The 24,543-nt window shown below is 41.9% G+C and overlaps 1 protein-coding gene across 3 annotated transcripts; it reads left to right on the plus strand.

The window, feature by feature from the left end:
- Positions 1-11,999: 11,999 nt before the first annotated feature.
- On the plus strand, positions 12,000-21,604 carry HIKESHI (heat shock protein nuclear import factor hikeshi). Of its 3 annotated transcripts, none has more exons than XM_040055462.2 (6): positions 12,003-12,121; positions 12,493-12,601; positions 12,913-13,095; positions 16,690-16,841; positions 19,347-19,465; positions 21,241-21,604. In XM_040055462.2, the coding sequence occupies exons 1-6, from the start codon at positions 12,092-12,094 to the stop codon at positions 21,293-21,295; spliced, it is 648 nt and encodes a 215-aa protein (XP_039911396.1). In that variant the 5' UTR covers positions 12,003-12,091; the 3' UTR covers positions 21,296-21,604. The 3 variants fall into 3 exon arrangements, with proteins under 3 accessions (XP_039911398.1, XP_039911396.1, XP_039911399.1); XM_040055465.2 differs by lacking the exon at positions 12,003-12,121 and adding an exon at positions 12,388-12,406 and having other exon boundaries at positions 12,858-13,095; XM_040055464.1 differs by lacking the exon at positions 12,493-12,601 and having other exon boundaries at positions 12,000-12,121; positions 12,858-13,095.
- The last annotated feature ends 2,939 nt before the right edge of the window (positions 21,605-24,543 follow it).

Consider the following 24,543-nt stretch of genomic DNA (forward strand, 5'->3'; position numbering starts at 1 on the left):
ACTGCAAGTTATTGATGCACTGCTGGTAGGAAAAAGCAATGAAGTAAAGATAAAACAGTGAGTGAGCAGTGCCTCATTTTAACATTTTATTAACCTTAATGGGGTCATGATGAAGATGATGTTATTCGTTTGGGTCTTTTGTCCTTATTTTCATTTTAGTTCAAAGTGAAGTTTTTCTTCACTAAACTAGAGCAGAAGCAGCCCGGTCCTGGAAAGCGTAAAGCCCTTTTGCTTGCCTTTATTTGAATAGTGCTAAATTCCACTGCCAGTACTGCACTTTCATCCTGTCTCAGCTAGATGAGAGACAAACAAGGAAATCCACAGAGACAATGAGAAAGATGTAGAATAGATTCTGTACATAGAGAAGTTGAATAGACTAGGACTGCTTGCAAAAAAAAAGCTGAAAGAATGACAATAATAATGATAATAATGGTCTATGAAATGAAAAATCACACATAGAACAGCACTATTTAGGCCTGCTCAACTTCAGACATCAACGGCAGAAAGGAGCTGAAAGGACTGGAGAAAAAGATTTTTAGATAGACTGCACCTGCATTTGGGCAAATTTGGCTGTACCTGAATGAAACCCTTCAAGATGTGTCAGCCAAAGAAAACTCTCTCCCTGGAAAACTGAACAAACTGAAAGGGGTTGTTGCCTTAAGCTGTGTAAGGCTTATGATGGGAGACATGGGATAGAGCAGAGAATGTTTGAAGACTGTGTAAAATTTATTAGAGGACATTTTAAATGAACTGTGGAAAGACTCAAAACATAGTGTGGGATGTTTAGAGGAAAGCTCAAAAGTGGGGAAAGGGAGAGGACTAGTTGGATCTGGGAGGAGTAAGTGTGTACAGAGGAAAAAGAAGACAGAAAAGGCCACCTACATGTTGCTGGTGAGTATTTTCATCCAGTCCCCACCACAACATCACACCTAAACTCTCTCTTTAGAAAGCTGTGTGAGCTTGGTCCCTGTTCCCTCTGCATGCATGATCCACCAGTGAACTTCAATTTTACTGGCCCTAGCTGATGTCTGTCAGCCACGAGACTGAGGGGCTCTTAGGTCTGGATGCAGTTGCAATGCCAGCAACTGAAGGAGGTCAGGGTCTGAGGGACAGCTACCAGACAAGTGAAATGCCTGTACTGTGACTGTGTCGTCACTAACCAGGCACTCACTGCCACTGGACTTTAGGACGCAGGTCTCTAGCAGACCACGAAGGCAACTCCTGTGAATCCCAACATCCATATGATCTCTACCAGCATCATTTCTGTACTAGCTTCTGCTTACATCATCTTTATACACCTTTTTTGCACACTACAAATGTCCTGTAGAACAGTCCCTAGATATCAAATTCTTTTGCAGTTGCAGTGGATTGGCACCCAGGGCATTCAGAAAACCACTGGCTGTGCAACAGGCCAACACTGAGAACCCAGAGAGTGAGAAGACTGCCTGCTTCACATCCCTTTGCTCCAAGAAACTGGGTTGCAATTGCGTTTGGGATGTTACTACAGCCAGAGACACAAGGAAAAGTGCCCCAGCTGAAATAGATGCATGTCTCAATATTTTAGCCCTTAGTACACCTGTGTAGAGAACACTGGTGATCTAAACCAGAAGGCAAGGCCTACACAAGCTTGAGTGCAATCTGCCATCTTAATTCATCCTCGTGATCCGTGTTACCTTTTGTATGCTTTCAATGAGATCTAGATTTTCGGCATTCTTTTCCCAAATCTGCCACAAACTTTGTGAAATCCTGGGTGGAACATTTGCAGCCTGATACAAAGCTCACTGCTGCCAATGGAAAGCCTTTTGTGTCTTGCTTTTCCATTTGTAAAATAAAGATAACAACTCTGATTTATCTGCTCACAGAACTAACTACAGTAACTCTTCACAGAAGAAAATCACATGACAGCATTCCACCAATGCCTTTATCAAACTAATGGGTCTATCCAAGTTTTTTATTGAAAAAAAAAGCACTTAGTGTTGCAGATCCACAAGGACACTAAAGTGAAGAACTGAAGTTAAAATGAATAGCTTAATTACATTCCATAATTTATTGGACATACATAGCTGATTCCATGGTTCTCCAAAGTTAATTCATTATGACCTTGAAACAAAGAAACTGTGGGAAGGACTGTCAGGCTTTCCTCTTTTTCCCTATACATAAATTTACAAAACTCCTCAGGATTTGTTAAACATCTTTCATGATAAAAGAGGACATAAACCTTCTCAGAACCTCTCGATGTCCTGATCTGAAGCCCATTTCTTTAAGAGAGCATATGATCTGTGTTCATACCCTTTTATCCCTCTTTGAGGATGACAGTTAAAGACACACATTTATATAAAATGTATTAAAAGACAAGACAGCTTCACCCTAATTCACTTAACATCTCTACAGTTTAGATCTTTATACCTGGGTTAGTTTTGTAACAGGTGGAAAGAAATAGGCACTTTATCTTTGTGGGGTATTGCATCCTGTGGCAAGTAGCTGGAATAGCTCAGATGAAAGCACACGTTTTACATTCCATTAGCTGTAAAGGCTGCCCAGAGTACTGAATCCAGTGACTCAGCAGCTGTCTACATTTGGTAGTCAGGATGGATCCCATGAATTCACTCTGGTATTCACAGGTGCCCCTGTCAGACCTGGTAATGTACTCACACCTCTCAGGATCCATCTGGGTAATGCTATCTCATTCCTAACTTCAGAAGAGAAAATGATGCTGACTCCTGTGACACTTCAAGACATCGTAACTTCCCTGCTAAAGAGAAGCCACTTCCCTTTTGTAAGAGCTGGAAACCCAACAGGCAGCAAAATCCCCAGAAGCAACACTATGAGAAAGAGAAACCTTATGGAAAGATATTACAGATACTTACCTGAAAAATGGGTTCTAGAGGAGACCTAGTCCCTCTGAAAACCTTTTCTCTTTTTCCTATAGTTTGATGTCAGAGAGGAATTTTAACTGGGTACTCTATATTTCACAGACTGGCAGTATGAGAAAATGGTCCAGGAAAGCTTTTCTGGAGCACAGGGCGGCCACACAATTAAGAAGATGGAAAGAAGCAGCACCATTACAGCATTTTGTTTCAGTTTTCTGATGCTCTGTAAATACAGGCCAGCCAAAATACACAGGTGGATGACTGCTCTTCTGCAGTATCTTCCCTTGTGGACTCCTTATTCCTAAATAAATGTTCCTATTCCTGAAAGCTGATTCTGTCCTGGGAGCAAGCTAAGTATCTGCAGTGAAACAATGTTCAGACCGAAATCAGAGTACCCCATAGTGATCTCGTTCTGAACTGCTCTAGCCAGAAAACTGCTCTGCTCATGTTCCCCATTCAGCCATTTTCCAATGCATCTGTGCTAAAAACCCTCCCCTCTTCAAAAGAAAGCTGAATGAGGTTCTGTGGTTCCTCTCTAAATCCACAATGATTCTGACAGCAAGGAAAGCAGACAAATGGTCTGTGTTTACATTGGTCACACTTTTCACATTACTGTACTGTCCTCATTATTTGTGGAGAAAGATGTTTCATACACAGCATTCTCAGAGATGCAGCAGCCTTCTCATCTATTAAAGATTTTCCCTAGATAGAGCTTTTGTGAGTTACATCCTTTAAGGACCTGCCTATTTGTAATTTGCATGGGGGATATGTGTTTTGCATAGTGAGGGAATAAGTCTGAAATGAGTCAGTATTTTTGCTGTGCTCAAGTGAGATAGTTTGAAAATTCCCCTGGCTGTGGGTTCAGTGAGATCTGAACAGTTTCCCTTGCAGTGGATAATCACTTTTTCAAGGGAATCATCTCTCTGAGGACATTCTCTCTTAAATTATTAAAATATGTGGTGGTTCTTAGTAGCTTGAACTCATCACATCATTTGCATAATAAGCATTCTCTAATTTGAGTGTGTCACATCCATACAGAGACCAGCACAACCATCCAGCCTGGACTCCTGCATAATAATCATCTGCTGGAGAAGTTTCTTTAGTAAGTCCAGCATTCACAGCTCAGCTGCAGCATTGCCTGCAGAGAAGTATAAAATCTTGCTTTAAAGACTTCCATATAAATGATCTCTCACACTGTCTTAGCAAGGAATTCCAGTAACTGATCATTAAAAACATGTGCCTTATTTTTAAAGAATGCTTCTTATGTAATGTTTGGCTGCACTGGGTAGAGACCATGGTCCAGGCACAAATAAATGAGCTCTACACCACTACATGGTGTTCTGACTTTCCCTACAGAAGTTTCCTCATACAAATATCAATTTTTCACTGAATCTCCTGTATCAGCATTCCTAGAACTGGCTTAGCTTTACACTTCTCTCCCAGCCCCTTGCTATAAATAGCTATGTCTCATATATCATTTAAAGAGAATAAAACATTACTCCTTGCATTCATTTATTTGATTTTACAGCCTTGCTTGTATGTTAATCAAACGCATAAAGTGCTGAGGTGCATAGGTGCCAAGTAAAAGTCAATATTTTACCATGAACCTCATTTATCTGCATTAGCCTGAAACAAGGTAGATCTGTAAATTTGGACGTTATTGAATTTAATTACAAAGATCAATTACAGCATCTTTGACAGGACAGGGATTTGTCAGATGAGGGAGAAAAAGCATCACTTCTTCCCAAGGGAGATTATAAGTGCTGTCTGGGTGAGACTGTCCATCTCTTCCAGTGGACTGGTGCATGCAAATTCTTAAATAACATTGGTAGTACTTGAAATACAGACCCACAGTTTAAAACAGAGCTAAGTTATAGTGAGCTCTGAGGGATTGTTCAGCACCATTGGCTGGAATACAAGAAAAAAGAACTAGACAGTAATCAAAGTGTCTTCATGGGAGAGACGCACAATTTGGCTGCAAAACTGAAAGCTCTTAAGAACTCAGACTGATTCTTCCAACCAAATACCAACCAAACTGTTTAATGAGCACTGAGGTAGTGCAGATTTTTAATTTGTAAAGCTCCCTAGAAGCACAAGCACTAGTTTTTGGAAGGAAGCTTGGGAAAACATGGAGAATAACCTCCCCTGATGGAAACTACTACATTTCATTGAAGCCAATGCCTACAGATGCGTAATACTTCCTACCCATCCTTCAGCACTATGACCTTTCTCTATCACTGTGTAGGAAGCATTAGTCTGTCCTGCTTGGCTTGTCTGAAATGCAGGTAAGTTTTCACAAAGGAAAAACCATTTCTTTTTTCCTTGGTGTTTTTCCAGACTTCCATCCAAGGGTTTCTGGGTACCATAGTAGCCTTTGAACTTACTAGGAATTGAAGAATTTCAGGGTGTCTCAGGACTGATCATGTATCTCAGGATGTATTTCCAAATCCTGGAAGCCAAAGCGAACCACATTTCTAATGCATATTTTTAATTAGCAGCTAGGCAGAGATTAGTTACTATGGATCAAGTCTTCAAAAATGGAAGCCCTGTAACCCTGACAGAACTTCATTAGACTGCTTTCACAAAGAAGGGCTACAGGGTTATATTCTGTATTTTCACTGCTAAGTTCTATGTAACCAACTGAAAAAAAGCAAATTCTCTTCTTAAAAAAAAGTTCTTTGCGGTTGAATTAAACACACCCCTCACGCCACATTTCTGCTTGCAAATATAGGAGCACATGTATTGTATAAAGCTGATTTATTAGCGTGATAATGAGAGTAGTTGGTGCTTTTAGTCACACCTGTGCTTCATGGATGTATTCCAGCCCACACAAACAGCAAGCACAGACCCTGAATGCAAATGCACCTCAGTTTAAGCTGACATTAATCCCACCCCTAGTGCATCTAGTGAGATGAGACTGAACAAAAAGCACTTGGACAGTTTTGAAATGTATTGGGACTTTTCTGGGCATCCAGGTTAGCCCCACCAAGGCAGCAGCTGTCTGAATGAAAACCAGAAAAACAGTAGTGGAAGGGGTGTCAGCAAAGCTGAGGACTCAAAGCACAGCCAAATGGCCATGCAGAGAGGCTCTCCAATCTGATCAGGAAAGCAAAATATAGTCAGGTATGATGAAGACTTACTACAGTTTCAAAGAGCAGGAGTTAACAACTCATGCAATTAACTACAAAGAGCATAATGACAAATCTTAGTCCATTTCATACACACCAGGCCAGAAGCACAAGTCTGTGCTACTTGAGACATGTAGCTGTCATGGGCTACCTGACTACATTCAGGAAAGTGAAACACAAGGAGGTTTCCTTCTTACCTGGAACAGAATGAGTACAGATTTGCTCAGCTATGATGTCTCAATGTCAAGTTGTAACAGGCCAAGACAAGCAAAGTCAACCACCTGAAGTCCTGTGAACAACCCTCAAGATCAGTTCATACCTCACCTTCCAGTAGCTGCATATTCCTCTCACCTTCTCCCAACCCCAGCAGTGAACTCAGTCATCGTGGTGTAGAATTTCCCACTCATTTCTTTCAAACTTTAAGAAAAATTGAGTAATTTTACCCACAGAATAGCAACGCCAACTGCACACAAGGTAGAAAGCCCCTGCTCCTAGAGAAGCAGTTTTCTTCCCCGGGAGTGAGCCATGCCTTGCCCATCTTTGATGTATCAGAGGATCTCAGGCACCTAAGATCTGCTGGCTCTTGTGAATACTCTTACAAGGGGAACATCACAGATTGGCCATCATCAAAAGCTGATAAACTGAGTATAATGAGCTGTAGATGACAGGACAGTGCAAGCAAGAACTAAGGGTGAAGAGCCTCCATATGTGCTGCAGATCAACACCACCACCTGAAGCTGAACTGTCACTTTGTCCTGTGTTTGTTTTACCCACTGTTTCATTAACAATATCCCCAGTTAACAGATCTAATACTGAATCTGTTCAAACTAATCCAGATTATTATGCCTAAACCAGTTTGGAGAACACATAGCAAACAAACCGAAGAAGCAAAACACTTTACCAGGAGGAGTGATGAACATGTAAAGTTAAGCAGAAGACACAAACCTATGGAGCTAGCACAGCTGGACCTAGAAAGCTAGGCTTGGATAATACCTTTTATCAGTAAAGTCCAGGGAATAAGTGTCTTGTTTATGCTATAAATCAATTGAAACTTTTTCCTTAAGTAGTTGTATGCTAGTTTCTTTTAATGCACACATACAAGAAGGAGATAGACCAACTTTAGACAAAACAAAATTAAACAGATAGCTTTAGGGAAGCCAGACTTGTCCGTTTGAAGTGGTTAAGACATGCTTGGAGAGACACTCAAACAGGGTAGTCTCTAATGAGATTTTACATAAGCAAATAGAAATGTCTTCAAAAAAATCCTTTCATAGTGATCTACAAAATACTTTTGCTGTGAAATGCAGATGGCATTAAAAAAAAAAAAAAAAGCTTGATTTGCTTGTACCCCAAGTCTTGGGGACATGTATCTCTGGGTGTGTGTCATGCAGGAGACTGACGGTCCTTGGAATTATTTGGTTTTTCTGTTCCATTACTAGTTTTGATCCTGAAAGCATAGTTCACTTCCTGCCAGTTAATGACATAGCATTAATATATTTATGAACTGTTTCATCCTGATTAGGGTTTAAACTCAACAGAGCAGTTTTTCAGCAGAGATACAACCAGAGCCAGCCTCAGCTTCAGACATGAACAGCAGTTTTTAAAATGCCAAACCCCGGTATTTTGTCACCATCTGCTGGTAATAAACTGTCATTCACTTAAAAAAACCCATAAATTCAGTCTCAGCATGTACAAAATAATTCTCTCCATAAAGATTCAGAGACCTTAAATGCAGCAAAGACTAGTAAGAAATCCATGGAACTCAAATCCCAAAAAGTTATCTGAGGGGCAGGTTACATGATCTCCTATACTCTACAAATATTCAGTCAAAGCTAAAGCTCTCACAGAACCACAGTCAGGTGCGGTCAGATAACACTAACAGAGGCTTCAAGGTTGCTGGTAAGTGAAATAAAATTCACAGTACAGACACCAATTTCCTCTCTACCTTTGGGAAAGAATAGGTCGTGCAAGGTCAATATGCCAGGCACTTTTTTCTGACCAAAACAGCCATCATCTCTTTCAGTTGCCCATGGGGTTTTAAAACCATTTTCCAAGTCTCAAAAAATCAGCTCTACCGAAAAGTAAACTATATTCTTCCTCCTTCCTGCCCTCTGCTACAACCTATTCCCCTTACGCCTTCCCCCATCTTCAGTACTCCTCCTTTCCTCCCTTGTACCTCCTACCATACCTGAACACCTGCACTGTGAGCTGGAGAAGAGTCTGGATTTCTCCCACTTAAATTCCCAAGTAACTGAGGCTCCTCAGTTAAATGGCTGAACTGCCAAGATGTCTCCTCTAATTACTGGCAACAAAGATGCTCTTCCAGAGGACAGTTTCTGCTTTAGAGAAGCCACTGTCTAGAAAGAACAGAAGGAAACTGTTCTTAATTTAGGTACTTCCTTCAAGGTTGTTAGGTTGGGTAAGAAGTGCTTGATACTCCCTGCCTTGGTTCTCAACCTAGAGGCAGCTACAGACAAACTTCTGCAGCCCCAGTGAGACTTGCTCAGCATGGATGGAACCTGTGGTGCTACATAAATTTCTCCTGAGCACGTACAAACTGGGATTCTCCAAATATTTTATATCTAGATAGAGGTGAGCTTATTTTCACAGCACCTTTTCTGACTCAAGACTACCTGCCAGCAAATTGAAAGTCTTTCCTCTTAAAACATGAGGGAATTAGAGTTTCTGAAAGAACAGGTCGTCCAAAATTTAATTTTTTACTTTGAGCAAAGCAATGCATTTTTTGACCCATGTCTTAGAAACAAGAGAAACATTCTGGGTGAAATTTTTACATATATAAAAATATAAACTAATGGAAGCACTTACTGAAAAGAACTTTATTCCTAATGGTTAAAGTTTGAAAAAGCTGAGAACCAGGCAAGCAAAGGTAATAATAGTGGAAAATTATAATGCAAATTAAAATATTTTAATATAAAACAGTGTCACTAATTGCACCTGCATTCACTGTCTCCAGATTTTGATTTTTTAATGCAGCTATTTAAGCAAATGCAAAAGAGCATATGTTTAAATGTCTGCGTTAAGTTGGGCACTTTGACTCTTTTTTCCAGTCTCCAAGTAAATATTCATCCTCTGTAGATTTAACTGATAAGTTTATCCTGATCACTATAACTGTAAACAAAATGCTCACTGACTTCAAAAGGGAGAAGATTAACACTTATGGGTCAACAGCACTGAGGAAAGCAGCTACACAACAAATACAGGCCACTGCTCAGCACTAAGACAATTAAAATCTCTTTCTGAAGTGACCTTAGAGTCACTGACCCTGGACCAGTTGACATCACACTCCTGCACGCTCCATTTAGCCTTGTTCCTTCTCTGTCCCATAAAGCAGCTCCTTCTTCACCACTTCATAACGCTGTCCTTCCTATCACACATTTCCTCTATCCCAAATATCCCAATCTTCCTGGCACCCAACAGCAGCCTCATCCATGCTCTCAAGAAATTGAGCTCTAAGATTCCTCAGCTACACAGAGAAAACAATTCTTGGAGCATCCCAGGCTTGCTAAGTCAGGGGAACAGGTCAAGAGTTCATTCTTCTATACCATCTGCTCAGATGGCCAAAAACGAGAGCTTTACCACATTCCCAAAACAGGAGAGACGTGCACCTGTGGGCAGACCTGTCCAGTGCCTTCCTGACTGCTGACAGCTAGAACTGGCTGCAGGGCTGACTGCTCCCCTGCAGTGAATCTGGGGGAAATGGACCAAGAAACAACAAGAACGATCAAAAAATATGGAACGACTTCTGCACAGTAAACGATTGCATAGGCTACAACTCCTCAGGCTGGAAAGCATGCAAATGGCATAAGTTCATGAAATCCTTAATGGCTTGGAGACCAGACAGACAGCAGAAAAATACACTGGCAAACAAAGAGAAAAAGGTGTCCAGAGAAAGAGATAAGGGGAATTACGAAACCCACCACAGTCCACTACATGAATATTTTACAAGCTAGTGCTGCTTTTGCAACTGTGACTAATGTGAAAAGAAGTACAAGAAAATTACTCTTTAATCAGGAAAAAAGTTACTTTTTGCAGTTCTTGCTCATCCAGCATCCACACCTCATTGCACCCATGTTCAGACATGTGTAGATGCTTCTGGTCTGTGTGTTCAGGTGGGATCCCAGCACATATTCTGGCACACCACCCACCACTGCATGGGTGAAGTTTTGTGTCAGTCTGGACTCAACTTGCCTGAGATTTCTTCCTCTTGCTCTTGCCTTTGTCTCACCCAGAAACAGAAACTTCTTCTCAGAGGTTGTCTACAAATAACTGTTTTCTGTGTCACGCCACTATCTGTTATTATTGAATAGGAAATATCTTCCCTTACTGCACAGAGGGAATATGCCTGCTACATAATACCTTTTTGTACCTAAATGGCATTAAGGGATGGATCTTAGCAGGGGCACAAGTGAACATCTGTGTCACAAGTAAGTTCTAGAGCAACTTCATAAACAGGCTGAGATTAGCTTTTGGCAGGGGGTGCAGCAATGGCTTTGCTGCTGTCATTGCACAGAAAGCTTCACGAGTTTAGATAAATCGTAAATAATTAGGTTTAAATTTAAAACAAACATAGAAACAAACAACAACAAAAAAATCACGCCTAAGCAAGAGTGCTTGAGAGCCCTGCTGAGATCAGGCTGCAAGATGAGGTTGCCCTGAGCCTTTTAAGACATGGTGTAATCTCAGAGGTTTGCAGCAAACCGGAAATCTGAGATGAGTTCTTGCCTAATTAGCAGATTTCTTGTTGTGTCTCAGTGGCTGCACTGCAGAGATTGGCCACCCTCCACTAATTTGCAATATCTCAAGCTTTAAAACCCTTTCTTTCTTTCTTTTCAGTTCATCAGGGCCAGCTGGAAAAGCACCTGCCAAGCGGAGAACTCACTTGCAAAGATTCAAATCCAAAATGAGGCCTGGGACTAAGCACTTCTGCACTATTGTCTCAATACTTTTTACACCTGGGTTTATTACTAAATGCAAGAGATTAATCAGGCAGAATTACACATTTCATCCTGCCCATAACTGTGAGCTAGCATCAGCATTTTTAATAGGTCTTGCTCTCGTAATTCCCTCACATTCACACGCTGCAAGGGACAGGCTGCTTACTGAGGTCACAGGCGCTGGGGTCCTCATTTTGTTCCAAGTTTCTAGCATTCGGAAAGGCGGCACAATCCTTTGCTAAAACTTTACTGCCACGAAGGGGGCAACAAAAGCAACCCTGGGAGCTCCCCCAGTGACAGACCTCTGCCATGAGCCAGAGGGGCAGCGCCCGGGGCCTGGGATGGCTGAGCACAGGAGAAGCGGTCCACCTAATGTGGCTGCAGGGAAGACCCTGACATTTCCTACAGAGATGGGTCCGTCACAGGTTTCAGAGTCCATAGCAGCTCACTGGCATGGTAAAAGGGAAGAGTTTTCATAAAGATTTGTGACAGAAATACGAACACGGGTACGATTAAGATTGAATCACGAATTTAACTACCTGTGTAAACACCAAAATTGCTTATGTTGCACTAACTTGCAAGAGAACCGTCCTGTAAACAAAGATTGGAAAATAATCTTTGTGTTTTGAGCTGAGGGGAACTTTTATCATAATTTATGGAGATTTGCCAGATGAGCTGCTTCTCCTCGTCTCCCTGTTCATTTTCTTCCTCTGTTGCCTGATTTCATCCCATGTCTAGACCCCATTATCTTGGATTTGTTACAACTCGGCCTAGCTAAAACACAAGGGCAAAGGACCCCGCGGCACCTCTGCTGGGAACACTCCAGCCCACAGCCCCTAAGGCAGCGGCGGCACTGGCCCGGGGCCCCGCCGGGCGGCACCGCCTCTTCCCGCCCATCGCGCACAACAGCGCGGTGACGGGAAAGAACTACATCCCCCGTCATGCTCCACCGCGAGCCGCCCACATCGCCTATGCGCTGCCGCGCGTTGCACGGCGGGAGTTGTAGTCCGCGGTGGCGGCGCCGCGGAAGTGACTCGGCGGCGCCGGGGTGAGCCGGGGGCGTGTTGACTTTCCGGGGACGGCGCTCATGGAGGCTCGGGAATAGCGAGGCGTCTGGAGGGGTTCGCCGGCCGCCGCCATGTTCGGCTGCCTGGTGGCGGGCAGGCTGGTGAGCGCTGCCCGGGCCCGGGCGGGGCCCTCAACCCGCTCGGGGACGGGGTGGAGCTGCCGCAGAGCCCCTGGCCCCCCCGGGCCGCAGGCAGGGGCCCCGCCTGCCCGGCGCTGGGCTGGCTCCTGCCCCGCGTCCCCACAGGCGGCTGCCTTGTCCAGCGTCCTTGCCGGGAGGCGCTTGCCATCCCCCTGTCAATATTGTCTCCTCAGAGACAAGCTGGGAACTTAAAAGAAGCTTTTTAAGGCTAGATTGTGCCTTGGCTGCAAGGATGTGGCATCTCGGGTAAAGAGGAGGGTATCTTTTGCTCTGGCATTTAGCCATCCTTCTGCTGCCTTTCTCAAGGTCTATTGTATTTCCTATGTGAACAGGTTTCCATGATCCTGGGGTTGTGCCAGCCAGGTGGTCAACAGCCACTTCTTAGTGACTTGGCAACCTCTTCTGCACCCTATTTTCCTCCTACGCACATGGGGAGCGAAGGTATTCTGATCCTGTAGTCCCGGGTGGGATATGTGTTCAGTGCAGGTAGAACAAGACTGTTGTGTCTTTCTGGTAATATTTTTTGCAGTTGTTCTTCTGCTGTGTTTGACTTTTATCTGGCTATTTGCTCTTTAGGCTAGTACGTTCCTCACTTTTTGTTATGTACCACTTTAGGTGTGTTTCTGTGAAAGGAAATTCACAGACCGATGGAGATGAAAAACCATATTAATACTAATAAAAGTTTTGTTCTCTTTAGGTACAAGCAGCACCTCAACAAGTGGCTGAAGACAAATTTGTATTTGATTTACCAGACTATGAAAACATCAACCATGTAGTGGTCTTCATGCTGGGAACTATACCATTTCCAGATGGAATGGGAGGATCTGTCTATTTTTGTTACCCAGACCAGAGTGGGATGGCAGTGTGGCAGCTGCTGGGGTTTGTCACTAATGAGAAGCCAAGTGCCATCTTCAAAATTTCTGGTCTGAAATCTGGTAAGACTGGTAGAACATAGCAATCGGTGCAACAGATGTGTTCCTGAATGCATAAGGCATAAATGTATGAAGGTTGCTTTGAACAAAAAGCTACTTTAAAAGGCAGTACTCTGTGTTTCAGATAGTACTAGAAGCAGCCTGTCAGCTTTGTGGAAGACTGTCTGTGTGTTACTGTTCTTTGTGATATTTCTCTCTCGTTTTCTCTTGTGCGTGGTGTTGATCTGGGAAGTCTCTGAAGCAGACTTGACATTTTGTCCTCTGCATAGAGGAAAAATGAGCCTGTAACTTCCCTACCATGTTTTTAGGTGTTTGTCTAGACATGCCAGCAGCATTTTCTTTCTGCTTCCTCTGCTAAGCAGTTGTATTCTTTGCAGCACAGACAGGTTTTGCAGGGAGTAGAGCCTGGCAGAACCTCGCAGTGATTTCGGACAGCTGGCACTACACAGCCAGGGGCAGTTGCTCTATAGAATTGTCCAATAGAGGGTGTCCTCATTGGAAAGCAGCTTCCCAAATGTTTTTGTACTTTTGCTACATTCAGAAGGGTGTGTGTCTGTCTGTGTGTTTTCCTAAATACATGAGGGGTTTGCTGTGTGCTTTATAAAAATGATGAGACATTCCAAGGGCACACCTTTGTCATATGAAAGGGACAGATACATCAGTCAAGCAGCTTAAACTGTTACAGTGATAAAGTAGTACACATCTTTTATAGGCTTGCATGTAGTCTACATCCTGAGCTTGGATCTCTGTTTAATTAAGCATTGAGGTTGCTCTGGTAAAATGCATTCATTCATAATGTATATTCATTCATGGGATGCTTTCTTTTGAGTCAGTCGTAGATGTGGCAGCATGGTGGAGATAAGGGCTCTCAAGCTGCAGAGTAAAATGAATTCTGATCATACACATTCCTCAAAAATTTAGGCTTTCTTCAGAAGAGGGAGTAACTGCAGGAAGGGTTTGGGGGGGTGTGATTTTGTGTATCCCAAAGGTATGTGGTTAGTGCAGCAGTAAAGCATATCACCGATGCTTTTGGCATACGTTTCTCATGCCTGAAAGACTCACTGGTGTGTGCTCTCGGACAGTTTTGGAGGAAAATGCATTTTCAGATGCCTTTTGCAGGATGAGCCATAATTTTCCAGTAAGGGTTCCTCTCAATGAAGAACTCAGTGACATAGTTGAACACATCTGCAGTGCCTTGAGGCACTGCTGTGCTTGATCTGAGCAGCAGCGAGTTCTGCCATTCCCATTGTCTGCAGCTTAGCTCTGACTGTGGACTCAGTCTAAGCTACACAATCTAAGTTTCCATAGCCAACAACAGGTTTAAGCTGGAGAAGACTATGTAACAGAGAGCTGGAATCATTGAGAGACATTACTGATACTTGAACTCTGCATTTTGGGTTAAATACCTGGCTGAGAAGACCAAAGGTGTGTCCCAGTCAGCTCCCTGGGAAGCAGTGATTGTAGCAGAGTTTCATTTGTTTGCTCATAAAGAAGGGGCTTAGAGATTTTCCCTGCCTTGGAACTGTAAGGTTTTTTTTGTTTTCAGTTGCGCCTGAAGGTGTGGTAGAAGTAGAAAACAAACTTAGTGGAAGTATGTTCACAAGTGGATAAGAGTTACAGCAGAGCCTTTTCCATGAAAGACTTTTCTGCTGTGATGCTCTAGTATGATGTCTGCATTTGGGGCCTGCACGTGGGTAAGGGTTTTGCTATGATTAGGCTGAAAGGTAATGAGGGCTCATCATTGAATTAAGGGATCAATGGAGGGAAAGAAACGGGTGGAAGAATACTTTTCTGATAGCAGTTGCTCTGTGGGGATGTAATGTGTTGGAGAATGCAAAAACCTGAGCTTGTATTTCAGTACTGATTATTTATCTCTGCATCTGTAAGGTTTGGAATGCTAATTGCAAGAGCCAAGCATGGAAAACATGGAGTGTATTTTTCCTGGTGTAAGGATGACAATGGATGCTTTTATTTCACACTTTCAAGCGGACATCTTTTCCAAGGCCATGTTCCGTGGGAGTTCATGGCTCGGGAATGGAATATGGAATGGATGTGTTTTATTGTTTGGATCATGACTGTCTAAAGTAATCATACGTTGTAACACAGCCTGTTGCTTGAGGATGTTACATTTTTATTGAAATGTCAGCTTCTCAGGTGAAGATGTTACAAGATGCAAAACTTGTATCAGCTCAGTTGCTATTGGGATTTTTTAATAATGACTTGATACTTGGTTTCTGATAGCTTGTATCAAGCAAGCTTCTATCAACAGCAAATGCTGAGCAATGACGTTTCTCAGAAGAGGTTCTAGGAATAGCATTTCAGATGAACTGTCTTATTTACCCTGTGTTAAAGTAACATTTTAATAGGAGTGCTTTACTGCTAAGGTAGCACTGTATTGCAGTTGTAGGGTCTGGAGTGAGGCCTAGCACTTCAACTGAAAGGCTGCTGAGTTTGTGATTGTACTTTCTGTAAGGGTTGGCTGTTTGCTTCTTTGTGCCTTATGTCTCTGCAGAGGAATGGTCAAGTTCCTGAGGTCTTCAGTCTTGATCTCAGTTCAACTTGTCAGACTGTTTTTGCTGGCTGAGTTTTTGACTAAGTCACATCTCCATTAGTCTTTCCTCCAGCTCAGGATAGTGCTGACTGGTCTTCAGGACAGCTCTTGATTAGCTGTGCTTTCTCCTGCTAGTGAGAGGCCAGAGAGTGCTGCTGAGGCATTGCCTCTGTGTTAAGACGGTACTTGACTATTGTGTTCCCACAAACACAGGTGCAATATTAGTATTTGTTTACTGATAGCATTGTGATCCCACAGACCTTTTCCTGCATTTTTCTTTAGAGATGCTGATAGGAGAGTACATGATTTAAGTGACTCTGAGTGTCTGTAGAGACAGCTGAAGCTGGGACTGGAAGTACGGGTTGAGAAAGGTCAGAAGTAAGGGCAGAGAGCTGGGATGATGCCTGTGTTTGTGGCGTGCAGTTTGGGGATGGTTCCTTGTTTTCTTTGTGGCACTTGCAAAGTCAGAGGCCTTTCTTTTCTGTGACTATTTCTTTGACCTTTGCTGCTTTTGGTGGGTTTTAGCAGTTCAGATGAGACCTCGGGCTGCCCAGCCATCCCTGAGTGAGATGGATCAAAAACTAGTGCTTTCTGCTTTTTCAGAGCAGAGTCACTAGAACCTGGCTCTAATGAGTGAATCAAACAACTGCAGCAGTGCTGCATATTTCCTGTTTATCTGCAATTGCCAAAATGTGAATTAAAAGCTTGGTTCCTGTAGAGAAAGGTTCTGCTGTCTTTCACTGATCATATTCCCTCTTGAATCCATTTACTTCATAGGGAGCTGTAAAGTCATGTTTTTCTGGTTTTCAGAAATGTCCTTATGATCTCTTGTGCTTTTTAAGTGTTCCAATCGCACCCTTCCATCTGCTGTGCTTGTGTGTACTTGTGCCTGTGCTTGGACTGTGGTTTTTCTGCATGTCCTGAGATAGGGAGATCCCTCTGGTGGGAGCTGGGGAATGCCTTCTACAGGAGAAACACGGTGGTTTAAGTTACACAGCCTTTACGTGTGTGCCAAACCTAACGTGTGCTGTTCGTGGTGCTTTCAGGGAAGGGAAGTCAACATCCCTTTGGTGCCATGAACCTCCCACAGACGCCAACAGTGGCTCAGATTGGAATCTCAGTGGAACTGCTGGAGAACCTGGCCCAGCAGACTCCTGTTGCAAGTGCTGCTGTGTCATCAGTAGATTCATTCACGGAGGTAGCCTGGACATTCCGCTTTCAGGAATTCTCTGTTCTATGGAAGTCTCATTGAGCACATGAAGCACAAATTGGGGAGTGGGTAGGGGGTGCTGCTGGGGGTGGCAGTAGGATTGTAACCAACCTAATAATTGTCAAATCATTTGGTTGGATGCTTTGATCCCATGAAATTGCTTTTTCTTACACCGAAAGACTGTCTCCCGTGAAAGACTTGAATTTGCATGCTCAATGGCATGAGGCCAAGAGATTCACTTGTGTCAATGTCACCCTACTGTAAAATTATTTATGATACTTCTTATAGGAGTAGGTATGACTAAATACATGTAAGAGAGAATGGATCTCTGGTTATTTGTAGGTGCTGAAACATCAGTACGTAGACTTGCAGGGATGGTCAAAAATTACTCACAAGTTAAGGCAAATGTGGACATGGATGCAGAGAGATATTCAGGTGTGCTACCGTCCCTGGAGAAATCCTTCTGATGTAGCTCTGCAGAACTACAGAATTATGCCCTTTCACACAGAAAGATTTTTATTTGTTTTTCCCCAGTGCCTTCTCTGTGGATCAGGCCTTGGGCTACAATATGTGCCATTTTTTAACCCAGCCTGTCCATTAGTTTGAACTTCTGGAAATCCTCAGCCAGCTCTGGCAATCTAACAGCAGTCCTAGGCAATCTAGACCTGCATAGTGGATCTTGATTTCCCTAACACTGATGGCTCTGGCATTTTCTTTTAACATTTCAGCAGTTGGTGAGGCTTTTCTTTGGGCCTTTTTTACGTTCTCACTTTCTTTCCAGGCGCTGGTCATTGTACAGTAATCCTGATACTGTAGCTGATGTTCTTTGGCACTTTATACACATTGTAGCTCCAAATAGATAATGTTTCTTGCAGAAAGTTACCTTGGCTAGGAGTTGACCAACAGCTTGTATAGTACATTTTAATTGAGCTTCATTGAGTATTTCTGGAGTTGTTAGGGGCAAAGGACAGCTAAATATTATTTCTGATTCCACCTATTTTTATTATAGCAGTAGTTAAGCTATGAGGAATAACGTGCCACGTGAGGTTATTTGCAAGGTGGCTCATGGATTTTTCTGGCAGTAGTATTTAAAGAAAAAAAAAAAACAAAAACCACAAGTACCTGATGAGTGCATAACATTTTTACAAATGCTATTTTCAGCTAAGTGAATTTTTCTGTTAAAAAAAGAGCAGCATCTAACTGTGAGCATCTTAACTGAAACTGTAATTGCCTTCAAGGAATGCAGTTAATCCAAGGGTGAAGAACTACTTAATCCTACAGAGAAAATGTGTGAGGTCAAAGTGGAAGGAAACCTTTGATGGAGTAGATTGCAGAGGAAGGCCATATATGACTGGGAGCATATTTGTCAATAACTAATGGCTTTCATTTAATATTTGACAGCAGCTCTTTGGAACTGCTACATTATAGCAAAAAAAGTAATTTTTTAATGCCAAAATCATCTATTGCTACCCTAAATTAAGGAGTTGCTCTCCTATTACATTTCTAGTCAGTTTTATGAAGATTTATGATTGAATATGTCTTTTTTTATGGATATGAACTTGTATATAAAAAAGAAGTAGGACAAACCCATAGAGTTCTGCATGTGAGTGGAGTGAGACTGAGGGTAGGGATATGATTTCTTCTGCTCCTTTTGTCAGAGGGGAGCACAAGACTCTGCATTTATTAATTCAGGCTATGTTTTCCTGCATCATTTCGTTGTCTCTGAAATTTTCTATATGAAAAGTCCTTGTTCTCCCACCAAAACAGGGCATAAGGTTGGTTTGTTTGTTTGTTTTAAAGGATAGGGGAAATAAGGAGGTACCGTAGCCTTGTAGATTTGTGAACTGGCTGGGAATGTCCTACAGCCTCATTCTCTGCACACAGGGCTTGCTATTCCTTGGCCTCTCTTTCACTCTTTTCTTTCCTAGTTCTATAGTTTAAGAGTGCCCTATGTATTCTTTAGGTGTTTTCCCCACAAGGTCTTGTAGTAAAAGATGCCAGGACAGCAGTCCTTCTGTGGGGAGTGCTAAAGGAAATTGCACTGGAGTCTGATGAGTTGTAACTAGACAGATTGCAGACTTTTCCAAGTGTTTAACAAGTGTTTTTCTGGGAGCTGGAAATAATCAGTCTGGAGTTGTGATTATTCAGTTTGGTGGAGAGGGACAGCTCTTGTCACTGCATCACTTCTTTGTCACAAACAGAAAACGTTCTTCCCAAAGCTGTTTACCCAGTTGGATGAAATTGAGCAGGGAGAGGGCAAGTGAAGGTCTTAAAGTGATTTCTGGATGCCAGATGGATCTGAGGACAAGACTGAAGCTTAGGATGTTTTGATAATTGTCTCTGAACCTACTATATCCACTTTCCCACTGTGTTTTAGATGACAATGCTCAAATTACTTCATGTAGGACCTGTATATCTGCCAAACTTTTACACAAAAATTCAAATTGGAGAAAGAACTTCCTTAAAATATCTCTTCTTTTTTTTTTTTTTCAGTTCACTCAGAAGATGTTGGATAATTTCTATAACTTTGCTTCCTCGTTTGCTGTTACTCAGGCACAGATGACCCCAAATCCTTCTGAAGCTTTCATTCCTGCAAATGTAGTTCTGAAATGGTAATAGCAGTGATCTCTAGTAACAAATGTTCTTTTTTCTAGGCATTAGGCCATAATTTCTAAGCACTGAGCTATTGTCATGCTATTCAGTGAGATGATGCAGAAGTGTTCTAAAATTCTTGTTGTTTGTTTCTAGTATAGAAAGGTCCTGCCCACTGTTTTTATATTTATTTATCAGCTTTTTGTTGTTGTTAGAAAAGTGCTATGCAACCAATGAAACTTTTTTGGTTTTAAAAAAGTTGCCTTTGACATACGTGCATTTGCACTGTGTTGCTGATAATGCAAATGCTCTGGAGCTGTGGGAAGACAGAGCACGCTGATACTTGTCCATTTGTGCTTATTTGTTTTATTTGGTCTCTTCCTAGACATAGTCCCAGCATAGTTGTCTTACTTAAGAATATGTGAGAGGTGACAAAATCACGTTACTAGTTGACCTGGTTCTGTCACCAAGACCCTTGAGTGTAACTACACAAGTCCTTCTGGAAGTTGTTTTGCAGGGAGTGGTTTAATAACTGTCTGGGGATAGCCTGTGTAATCTGGAGATAAATTGTGAACTGCAGGCAATCCTTCAGGTTATCTGAAGATGTCTTTCCTATCAGTTTGGCCTTATTTATTTAGCCTCTGCAGTATTAACCTAAGCCCTTTTTTAATCAGTATTTCAGACTGTCTGAATACAGTTTTATCATTAGTAAGATCTCATGAATGTGCCAGCAGTTGATGAGAGCTGTATCTTTTGTTTGGGAGTGTAATTTGGTGCGGATGCCTTGTGTTTAGAGGGTAACTACAAACTCCATAAACTGCCTGTGGGTAGAGTCTCTGATGAGACTGCTCAGTGCCTGGGTGAGGCTGAAGTGGTTTAAAACCCTTCAGTCTTTTCTCACTTGAGCTGGGCTATGAACTATGAGGTACAGGAGAACATTTTGTGGTTTCATTTGGCAGCACCTTTTGATTCCTTATATTTTGGGTTTGTGAGGACTAAAAGAGGGATTTTAACTTTTGTGGCCCAAAGCCTACAGTCTTCTCTATTTTTTCTTTTCTTTTAGAAAGGCACAGAAATTGTATATTTTGTCTATTTCTTCACTGTTTGTCAAACGTGAATTCTGATGTTCAGTTTGTTTATGTTTAGCTTTTGTGAGTATGGAAAGTAAAATTAGGACAGCATGTGTGCATATGTTTGCATTATGTGTTAGAGAATTACATTTCCTCTTTTGATTTTACTAAAACATCACCATCCAGCCTCAGATTCATATTCTACCTGCCCAGACTTTGATTTCCTAGCCCAGAAAATGTTATGCATAAAACAACCACTTACAATTCATGGACTTGTTTAGGTTGGAACAGACCTTTAAGATGGAGTCCAACCATTCACCTCCTGCTGCCAAGTGCACCGCAAGCCCAAGGCCCATAAAACATGTCCAAACCTCTTTTAAACAGCGCCAAGGATGGTGACTCCACCACTTCCAGTGCTTGACAACCCCTTCAGTGAAGAAAATTTTCCTCGTATCCAATCTCAATTAACTTACAATTTTACTAAGCTTGAATGAGTCTCCTCTGGGATACCGCTTAAATGAAATTCATCTTGATGAAATATACAAGTCTAACTACGAATATTCTAGATATGCAAATGGATTTGGGATTGCTGGTTTCCTGGTGTGAAGTAGATGTAATTTATCATGTTCTCTAATAGACTAAATTATTTGTAGCCTTTTCTAAAAATACAGTTTTATATGTAACAGCTGTTACTTTTTGGTTGTTTTTTTTTTTTATTTTTCTAGGTATGAAAACTTCCAGAGACGTCTGACACAGAACCCTCTCTTTTGGAAAACATAAGCTTAAATTCTGTCATTTAGAGTTCTTTCTAAAGTGTTACCTGAAAGATGCATCAAATAGCTCCACTGAAGATTTTCGGGGGGGAAAAAGGGAAAAAACCCAAACAACGATTAGTCTAAATAGACAAACTAGTAACTTTTATATTACTCTTGAACAGTATTTAAAATTAAAATCAATGAAAATGACTACTCTGCATGTTGGTTTATTTAACTGAAGTGCTTGGCTGCAACAAGAAATCAGTGTTCCATGTAGAAATACTTATTTGAAACTGCATTTAAAGTGGAAAAAATTACAAGATGAAAAATGGCAGCATTGTGTCATGCTTGTGTGGTGCTTTGGGGTGTTGTACACAAACCAAGTGCAGTCTTTTCCTTCTTTACCTCATCTGAAGGGTGATCAGGTAACTGCAAATATACTGACGGTTTTCCTGCTGGTAGTTGCACTCCAAGTTCTTCCACTTTGTGGACAACCAGTATTCCTGTCCCCAGCTCATATAAATGGTACAGCAGTATTTCCCTCTTTGGCACTAAGACACTGTTGAGCTTAATCTTGAAGTACCTGTCTTTAACTTTTCCTGTATGAAAGTGTAATGAAGAGGAAACTTTGGGAACTTTGGCTGTGCTAGAAGAATTATTCCCAGTAGTAAGAGAGTAAAATCTTGTTTCTCTTAGAAACAGATGTGGGGTGTCTGATAATGCAGCCTAGGTGTTACTGGCACCAAAGGCTGCCACATTTGCTCATAAATTCAGAGGATTTTGGGGTGGTCTGAGTGGTTCTCATGACAACTGCAGTTTTCTGCTAGTGCAATGGCTTCAGCCACATGTGCCCAGGTATCTCACAGGCAAGCTCCAGCTGGCCCTTCTGTTCATTAGATGAGCTTGGTCAGAAATACTATTTTGAACCGTAGAGCTTGCTTTTTTAAGTTACTTTCTGTAACCAAGGTCTTGTTCCCAAACCACTGGCATGACAATAAAAGTTTTAACTGGTATCACTGACAGGAGAATGAAGCCTTGAAGGAATCCTTTATCAAGTCAAGTCAGCCTTAGGTACACTTGTCCTGAGAATGGAATCTCAGTGCTTTGAACCTGCTCAATGACACCCTAAGTAATTTCTGCCTCAGTTTAAAATGGACTCTTCCCTTGTGTAAAAGCAGAGGGATCCAAGGAATAAATTGAATGAGCTCAACCTGGAGCCCAAAAGAGGAGGAAAACAGACTGATGAAACCCAGGAAAGCTGTGTCACAACAGCTTTTGAAAAGTAAAACTAATTCTCCCCCCAGGTAATTTATGGAAAAAAGCTCAAGGTTATTTCCCAGAAGCCACAGCAGATACCCAAACCCTGAAAACTTTGGATTGCCTGCTTGACTAAAAGCTTAATTTTCTTAAAGACACATTTGTAGGCCAAATGTTTGTGGGGAACCAGGGCAGTTAGCAGAAGCCCAGGGTGAACTCCCTTATGAGAATGTGTGACCTGTCAAACTCTGCTGTAGAGTGTGGTAGTTTTATCACACAGGTGGAAGATGCCTCACGTAGGTGGTGATAGAAGTGGATCAGAAGAGACAAGAGGGGCCAAATGGAAGTTGGGAGTGGTCATTGCTCAGCTTCTCACACTTCTAAGGAAGCATCTGGCTGCTGTGGTAATACGTAATTAACACTTCATAGGCCACTGCAAGGCATCAGGAGTTAGGGAATATGTGTCTATATCACCTAACAAACTCACTCCATCAGCACAATTTAACTAATAAAGTAGTGATTTATCTGGAAAAAAAAAAAAGGTACACTCTACAACTTCCTCATCTGGCTGGCCAGAGCTGCCCTCTATGAAACAATCCTCATGTCACTACTTGTTGCAGCTTTCTATGGCCCTCACTATCTGACATGGTGTGGTGAAGAACGAGTCATAGAACTAATGGTATCTAAACTCAAGGGCCCTGTTTGGGCACAGGCTGTCACTCTGCTGCTCACTCTTCTCTCTACTTAGTTTTAACAAGCTCTGACCAAAGCTGCATTCTGGTTATTCCAGATGTTCTTTGGGCTTCAGGAAGCCAGACACACCAGACTAGACCATGTGGGCGGGATCACTAAGTCCAGCATGAGTGCTGTGGCTGCTCTTGCCCCAGCTCCAGTCATTAAGACTGAAAACATGTAATTATATGGGTTTGAATAATTCAGTAGTATAGATTAAGAACTTCTCCCAGTGCTACAGCCACTGTGGGTTCAGCAGGTGGTGTCTCTTAGCTCACTGGATGTGGCACATGCTTGAGAGCATCATTGTAAATTACTTTTCTTTCCTGCTGTGACTGAGCTTACAGAACAGAAATTCACAGAGGGAACACTCTATCCCCCTTCAGTATCAGTATTTTGCCTTTCACAACTGCTGTGAAAGTAAGAACTGATTCATTTCTACAGGTTCTGTGGATGGCCAGACTGTTTCTCAAACATAAGTGCTTTTTCTTTCTCAGCTTGAAAGCACAGGATTATGGTGGGTGGGTTTCACTAGCTCTGTGAGATCCTATCATATTGATCACTAGTTAGGATGTTTGAGGAAACAGGCATTCAGTTTGTCTAAGGAAATTTAATGTAAGAAACTCCAGGGTCTTCTAACCTGTCTCCCAACAATACCTTTTACCTCAACATTGTGGTTTGAAAATGGGAGAATTATAGGAATAAATCTGAGGAGAAACAAAGATACATACATTCATCTATTTTGCCTTTAACATACATATATATATATCTCCTTTTTTTTTCCACGCACAAAATACTAAAATTCCTTTCCTCAGGTAAGGCCAGAGGTGTAATACCTGTAATAATAACAACCTCAATACAATATAAATTATTTTGTAATGATCCTCCTACATTTAGGGTATTTTTCCCATTCACAGTTTCTAGATACTAGGGGGTTCAAGTTGTAAAGAAAACTTAAAAAAAAAAAAAAAAATAAATACTGTCTACTGATCATTAGGCTTTGAGGCTAAACATACCCTTCCATGCCAAACTCATAACCATGACAGAGGCAGATATATTTCCCTCTATTTTGGGATACCTTCCCAATTGTTTTCCTTTCCAAGCCAACGGGAATTGTTACTTAGAGTGCTGATTCTTTTCACAAGGATCCTGCCAGTTTCTACATCTGCCCTCACCTCAGCACCATGCCCAGAGAAAAATTAAAAAATACAGGAAGCAACAAAGTGCATATATTGCTCCTGGCTTATACAGAAACAGATGCAAAACTTATGGCAAGTAGTCAAA

The sequence above is a fragment of the Hirundo rustica genome, chromosome 2 (genome assembly GCF_015227805.2).
Source record: "Hirundo rustica isolate bHirRus1 chromosome 2, bHirRus1.pri.v3, whole genome shotgun sequence".
NCBI classification, from domain to species: Eukaryota; Metazoa; Chordata; class Aves; order Passeriformes; family Hirundinidae; genus Hirundo; species Hirundo rustica.